At 38.0% G+C, this 8,299-nt stretch overlaps 1 protein-coding gene across 1 annotated transcript in view; it reads left to right on the top strand.

The window, feature by feature from the left end:
• Positions 1–327: 327 nt before the first annotated feature.
• lrrc1 (leucine rich repeat containing 1) overlaps positions 328–8,299 on the top strand; it is a 111,146-nt gene continuing 103,174 nt past the window's right edge. The window contains exon 1 of the mRNA XM_079634694.1: positions 328–855. Coding sequence (XP_079490820.1) covers positions 697–855 — 159 coding nt within the window. The 5' untranslated portion in view covers positions 328–696. The remainder of the gene's footprint in view (positions 856–8,299) is intronic.

Below are 8,299 nucleotides of genomic sequence, written 5' to 3'. Positions count from 1 at the left end.
GATAGATAGAGACATAAAAGACAGATGGATAGATAAATAGATAAAAGATGGATGGATGAAAAGATAGATAGAGACATAAAAGATAGATAGATAGATAGATAGATAGATAGATAGATAGATAGATAGATAGATAGATAGATAGATAGATAGATAGATAGATAGATAGACTTGTTGAATGTCACACTTCAGGGACAGCAGGTGTGTTATGGGAAGTGTAGTTCATGTAGTTCAGCTGACGGTGGTGTGTGTGTGTGTGTGTGTGTGTGTGCGCGCAGGGAGGGAGGGATTGAGCGACAGAAAGAAAGAAGGGAGGAGCCGATGGGATTCGTGACGTCGACCTGGAATGAGGGAGTGAATGTTCCGGGTCAGAAACTGGACTAAGAGGAAATAAACTCCGGGATAAGAAAAAATACGGAATAAACGCAGCTAAACAGAGATGTAACCGCTTACACAGAAACATACGGGACTCTTCTCAACCTTCCGGGAAAGATGTTGCGAGAAACGTGAAAAAAGCGGAAAGAAAACTGCAGAAGTGGAGCGCGACGTGTTTATTATTGCATGTTAGTGCGCGCGAGATCGATAGGTTGTTTCCGACACTAGTTGCTCCGGCGCGCTCTCGCCGTTCCCGGTTCTTCTTCTTTTTTTTCTTTTACTTTTCCAGCATTCGGGGTTCATTTCTCCAGGGTTTTGCTCGTGATGTTTCACTGTATCCCCCTGTGGCGGTGTAACCGTCACATCGAGTCGATCGATAAGCGCCACTGCTCGCTGCTCTTCGTCCCGGATGAGATCTATCGATACCGGGCGAGTTTGGAGGAGCTCCTGCTGGACGCTAACCAGCTCCGGGATCTTCCCAAGGTAAGAGATCTTTCCGGGCTGAGACTCCTCTTAAATGAATGAGAAGCTTTTATGGGCCGTGTCTCAAAACGCAACAAGCTGTGTGTTTACTTTACACACCAAAGGTGCGCTCGGAGTCAGGTGTGTGTGTGTGTGTGTGTGTGTGTGTGTGTGAGACATCAGCAGTTTTTGGGCGAGTTTATGAGTTATGTTCCGAATCACTGCAGTTTTGGGCATCAAAAGTGGCGCATCAGCTTCTTTTTTCATAGTCGAGTTTCTAGTCAGCAGCAGCAGGTTTCTTGGCAACAACAACATACATAATCATCACATTAGAATAATTTCTGAAGGATCATGTGACACTGAAGACTGGTCACAACATTGCATTTCAAAATGTAGCCTACTAGAATAAAAAATCGTATGAATTGTTATGGGTCATATATACGCTAGGTTATTGTTATAGCCCCCCTGTAGTCAATAATGTTATCATTTAAAACTCAACCATGAATATGCAAATGAGCCCCGCCTCCACTCACTCACTCAGAGATACACTGGTTGACGATCACACGTTGATCTGATTGGTTACAAGGTAGTTTGTGACGTCAGAAACACCAGCGATTTCAAACCGTGTTTTTGAGACTGTCTTTGGTTCACTGCAGTTTTAAGCAGAAAATACTCAGCAATGCTGTCGACTTATGAACTTACACATGGTTTGTGTCTTAAAGCGTATTAAAAAACACCACTAAGACACATAAACAACATTAAAAGCTGGATTTTCACCACAGGGGGACTTTAAACATGTCAAACCTTTGACTGGTAGTGTGTGGGGTGTATTTTTGGGCATCAGGTGTGTACAAATCAGCAGATTGACTTCTATCACACACATTGAGAGTCCGTCAGCATTGTTGGAATCATTGACATATAGTCAGCAGCATTTTTGAGCATCATACATCATGTTTCAAACTAGTAACACCTCTATGATGCCCAAAATGCTATATTTTATGATGGCTCTCAAAAGTGCTGTCTAGTTCGGTAGATCACGAGGCTTTGAAACTCGACCACTGTCATTGTAATGTACAGAGGACACTACAACTCAGCAAAATGTGGTTGAGAAAAACATTGTGGGGCCCGAAATATCAGTGGCTGGTCCCAGCTCTACACAAGTGGCGTGGTGAAATATTCAGGCAGAAAACGGAAAGGCTTTAAAGGATTAGTTCACTTTAAAAAAAACTTTTGCTGATAATTTACTCACCCCGATGTCATCCAAGATGTCCATGTCTTTCTTTCTTCAGTCGAAAAGAAATGAAGGTTTTTGATGAACACATTTCTCCATATAATGTACGTCAATGGGGACCAAACGGGTCAAGGTCCAGATGACAGTGTCAGCGCCGCTTCAACGGGCTTTAAACGACACCAGACGATGAATACGGTCTTATCTAGCGAAACCATCGTCATTTCAAAAATAAATATAAAAGTTTAAGTTTTATAAGCACAAACGCTCGCCTTGCTCTGTTCTGTGATGCGCGTTCGTGACGTCACGTAATACGCAGTTACGTTGAGAAGGTCACGCTTGACGAGTCAGTGTTTACAGATGTGCGGAAGGGTGTCCTGGGTGTTGTAATATTAAAAAGCCTAAAAAATGTTTTTACTTCAATAAACCTGCCGTCGTCCATCGTTGCAAACTCGAAGTGTAGCCTACTTTAAAGTGTCAAGTCGCGTGATTTGGATCACCCTTGTTCACATATGGGGAGAGAGTTGTGGAAGGCTATACTTCATGTTAAGCATACATATAAAGCATACTGATAAAGGACACCGTCAACAGTATTGACGGCAAAATAGACTAGGCCTATGTTTGACAGGTGCAATATTTGAATATCGATAATTATTTATTTTTTTGTTTTTTAAATTACATTTATATATGAATTTATGTCAACCTATAGACTTTCAAACATCAAAATGTCATTAATTAATATGTATTTGTGTACAAAATGACATATAAACATATTTTCCTATTATATTTTGCCTGGAAACGCTTCCAACACGCTTGCGTGTCGCGTGAAAAATAGGCGTCGGTTCTATTTCTAGCATGCACGCATTTTCCACGCAAGCAGTGCGCAAGCTCTAACCTGTTAACATGGGAGCCGAAATAAAAACGGACACGCCACGCATCCAGTGTGTCACCGGCCTTAGTGCTACTGTCACTTTAAGAGCCGCACGGATCCAATACACTGACACACACACACACCTGCAGCACAGTGAGTTATCTCGTGTTTGAATGGTTTAAAGTCATATTGATATGCTCACAAAGGAATCGATATCAGGAATAGAAATTACAATTTTATAACAAGTATCTGATTCCTGACCTCAAGTAAGATTTGATTTGATTTGATGGTAAAGCGCTTTGGTTGTATAGTAGTACATATGAATATAAATGCCTCATTCTATTCTATTCTATTCTATTCTATTCTATTCTATTCTATTCCATTCCCAACCCTACGTACAAGTTATGCAATTTAAAGAACAAAAAGAAGGGCTGAGAGATGAAATCTCCTACGACAACTTGCAGTGCTGCATATAATCAAGGCTGAGAAATGAACACAACGCGACAGGTAAATGACGTTAACATTAGTGTGTTTGTCTTTGACGTCCGTGCAGTACCGAGTGCCGGTGTTTCGAATGGCATGCGTTCGGCGAATCAGCGTACACTTACATCACTGCTGCCACTGGTAGTTCCTATAGTGTCCCGACTCTGAAGTAGGAACTAATTGATTCAGAGTAATTGTTTGTAGTACTGACGAATAAATAGGGGTGTAACCATACATCGATATTGATCAAATGACTAACGATATGATGCAACATGTAAAAAATCGATACCTACATATATATTTTTAAAGAAACCCCTTTATTTTGACACTCTCCACATATTGTCTGTCTGAAAACTTCTTAGACCTGCCTGCAAAACACTGATTATTTGTTTTATTGAATTTATTTGTGCTATTGCTTGTAATTTTGTTTAGGGATGCACCGATATGAAAATATTGGCTGATAACCGATAATTCTTTATATTTGACATCCGATAACCGATATATCGGCCGATAAATCTAAATCCAAAGTTTTTTTTTATCATTTTGAGAGCCTGATTACAAAAACAAAAGTTTAACCCTTTAGAACCGGATGCGCCGTCGCCGACACAGATCAGCGAGCTGTATTCATTGTACCGTAACTCATCAACCGTTTGCACTATCAAAACCATTCAAAGTGCCCCTGACAGTAGACAACATGCGCTTTTCGGCAATATATACGGCTTATTACGGTAATTTCATGCTTTCCGTCAGTAAATGACAGCGGGCTTTCTGGCAGAGCGGGAAGGATTTGAACCGAGAGATACGAAGCGCGGCGGGTTAGAGTGTTCTAGATCGCATAAAATAATAAAAGACACAAACAAATACATGGAAGAAGTGGTAGACAGCAGAAGAGGGGATTGGGATGATTTTTAATGAAACTTGGGAGGCGGATGGTCGTTACTTCTTCACGTATCTTTACATGTGGTGTATGCATGTGTGTGTGTGCGTGCCTAATATGAATGGACGCATTTGTATGTGTGCGTGTATGAAAAAAAGTGTCCTAAATGAAAACTGTGCAACCCAATGTCACAAAAAAGACTTGTATAGTTGTATTGTACTTCATTTTTCAACTTTAAAGTGTTAGTTTCTTTCGTTCGTGATTTATTTTTATTTTTATTTTTGTCTATTTAAATTCTATTTACAAACTCACCACACACAATAATGGTCAATAGCTGTCATTTGTTGAAAGCTAATCTTTTTCTGAAAAAGATGACACCTTGCACATGAAGATAGCAAATTGTTTTAGAATTTTACAGTAAAAAATTCTAAATATGTGAAAAACACCCATTTTAGCTCCAGGTTCTAAAGGGTTAATCATCATTAAAAGCCATGTCCCAAACACAATTATAATGTTCTCATTATAATATTATGACAGCCTGTTTGCGCTGCACATGTTGCACTAAACATTATTTTCCTTTCTGAAGTGATTCCAATCATGTTTCAAGCAATTCAAACCCATCATGTTGAACAGTGCGCATCCGAAGAGCCTCAGCTGAAGGACATAATACATTATTTACAGCTTTAATATATCGGCCAAATCTTCTTATCAGGCCGATAACTATAACATTAAAAATGAACATATATCGGCCGATACCGATATGGTGACCGATATATCGTGCGGAATCGATTAGTAATTGTATGACTGAATTTTTATGTATCGGCAAATATCGTTAGCCTGGTCCTACCAGACTCTCGTCACATTTCATCTGTACAGAGAGTCTGGACACTCTCCATTGACAAGCGTTAACTTCCTTGTAGACGGGTACTCTTTCCCAAGAAATTGCTGAAGACGTATATTTTTCGGCAGCACTTGATCAAGTAATACTAACACTTTCTCCTCTAAATGAATAAATGCATGTAAGTTTAAAACTGGATCTGCCCAGAGTAGGGCTGTAAACGATTAATCACGATTAATCGAATCCAAAATAAAAGTTTGTGTTTACAATTACATAATATATGTGTGTGTATTGTGTATAATTATTTTGTATAAATACACACACATGCATGTATATATTTGAGAAATATTTGCATTTATATTCTGCATATATTTTTATATGATTTATATTATATATAAATTAGGGCTGCATAACGATTAATCGCAACTAATCGTTTGCAGAATAAAAGTTTTTGTTTACATCATATATGTGTGTGTACTGTGTAAAATAATGATGTATTTATAAATACACAGCACACACATGCATGTATATATTTAAAAAATATTTACATGTTTATATACGTTTTTATATTTATATATAATTTATATTATATATAATTATAAATACTTAATATATAAATAGATTTTTTTCTTAAAATTATACATGCATGTTTGTGTATTTATATATACATAATTATTATACACAGTACACACACACATATGATGTAAACAAAAACTTTTATTCTGCAAACGATTAGTTGCGATTAATCGTTGTGCAGCACTAATAGAACTATTTTATATATAAATAACAAATTTTTCTTAAATGTATACATGCATGTGTGTGTATTTATATATATATATATATATATATATACCAAATAATTATGCACAATACACACATATACTGTATATTATGTAAACACAAACTTTTATTTTGGATTAGATTAATCGCGATCTGATCTGCCGTAACCAATCGCTAACGTTTGGTCGTGACGTATGACGACTCAAACTAGCGCACGACCTCGACGTCATCGTTCTCAGACACTCCCTCTGTTCGCTGATTGGACCGGTAAAAAATTGACTGGAGAAAACCCAAGAATACACCACAATCCCAGACGACGTACTGAAGGAAAATGAAAAATTGAGCGGAAGTACGTAGGAGGGCGGAGCCAGGCTAAAATATCGATATCATATTGTGTTGTTGTGATTATTAACCATCTGATTTACACCGTTACTGACAAATTAGCATGCAATATGAACTCAAAAAGCCTTTCCTTTCTCATTTACTTGGATCCCTCTTCTAGGATGTGCTAAAGATTACACGGGGAAAGCCGCGAGGTTGTAAAAGCACACGTTAGCTCTAAAGCAGCGCTGTACACTGATAGCATCGCTCGCTGTGAGTCTTCGCCATGTAATGAACTAAATCTTCCAGATCAATGCAATGCTTTGCTTTCTTTTTCAAAGGCATGAAACACTGAAGACTGTGTCGTGTCGGGCTTACTCGAGCTGATCTGTGTGCGCTCTCTTGAAGGGATAATCTTGTTGTAGGGAATTCCAGGGTATTTCCCTCGAAAGTGTGTTTGATAAACTCTTTGAGCTGGCTTCATGCAGGATAAAGTACAGCGTGAACATGATCAATTTCTCGTTCACTCAAGAAGCCGACATGAAAAAAAGAGAACAAAGCAACTTCTGCATTCACAGATATGCGCTTTTGTCTAATTAGTGGCTGTTAATGTTGTGTAATTAATATCTGTTATTGGTCTCCACCGTGTCTTTGCTGGGATAAAAACACTGAAGCTGTGTTTTATTAGGGACATGTGGAAACATGAAACGCCAGTGAATTGGCTGCGTATCAGACTTTCCCTTTAAGGACTGAGTGTTTGAACTGAACGCATTCCGGTTTTAACCATTTATTGTTGAAGCTACTGTACGTGAACCATTGAATTCAGATATCAGTTATTCGTGTCTGAGCACGTTTACCTTGATTTCCAGTGGCTCTGAAATATACTGTCCAAATTAATGCTTTTACACTCTTAAAAAATAAAGGTTCTTTACAGCGGAAAAAATATTCTATAGATTATTAAAATGGTTCTCCTGTGGTGAAAATCTAGCTTTTAATGTTGTTTATGTGTCTATGTGGTGTTTTTAATATGCTTTAGAGGTGGACAGTAACAAAGTACATTTACTTGAGTACTGTGCTTAAGTACACTTTTTGAGTATCTGTACTTTACTTGAGTATTATTTTTTCTAGAAACTTTTACTTTAACTTTACTACATTTGAAAAACAAATGTCGTACTTTTTACTCCACTACATTTCTGTCAAGGTCCTCGAGTAGAGAGTAGTAACGTCAGGGATGATTTGTGTTGCATTTTGGTTGGAAATGAAAGTCTGGTTGACGGCAGAACTCGACTGATGTTGGTTTCTGACGTCAACCGATTGTCAACCACAATACAACTGTCCAATATTGCAGATTAACGTCAATCTGACATTGGATTCTGACATCAATATGATTTTAATTTTCAACGTTGGGTTTGGTCTTCTAAATGCAAAGTTTGTCATTGTTTTGGAGCACACTAGCTTATAGATAACAGTACGACTAACATATTCATACTAAAAGCCAAAAAACTGGGAACAGCCATTTGTGTGTCCGAAACCATTGTGGACGTTATTGAGTGACTTATTCAATCCCACGACTGGAACTGTTATAGAAATAAATGTGATATGACGGTAGGCAGGCAGAGATTCAGAGGCATAAGGTACTGTAAGTTGGCTATTACATGCAACAATGCAATGATAATAAAACAATGCATTGACATTTACTTTTGTTTTATACTTAAGTACTTTTAAAAACGAGTACTTCTGTACTTTAACTTAAGTAAACATCGGTCTTAACAACTTTTACTTGTAACGGAGTAATATTTGACCAGTAGTATCTGTACTTTTACTCAAGTAACGAAGTTGTGTACTTTGTCCACCTCAATCCATGTGTAAGTTCATAAGTGGACAGCATTGCTGAGTATTTTCTGCTTAAAACTGCAGTGAACCAAAGACAGTCTCAAAAACACGGTTTGAAATCGCTGGTGTTTCTGACGTCACACACTACCTTAACCAATCAGATCAACGTGTGATCGTCAACCAGTGGATCTCTGAGTGAGTGAGTGGAGGCGGGGCTCATTTGCATATTCATAG

Source organism: Phoxinus phoxinus, assembly GCF_949152265.1.
Source record: "Phoxinus phoxinus genome assembly, chromosome: 14".
Classification (NCBI taxonomy): Eukaryota; Metazoa; Chordata; class Actinopteri; order Cypriniformes; family Leuciscidae; genus Phoxinus; species Phoxinus phoxinus.
This window is presented reverse-complemented; position numbering and strand designations above follow the sequence as displayed.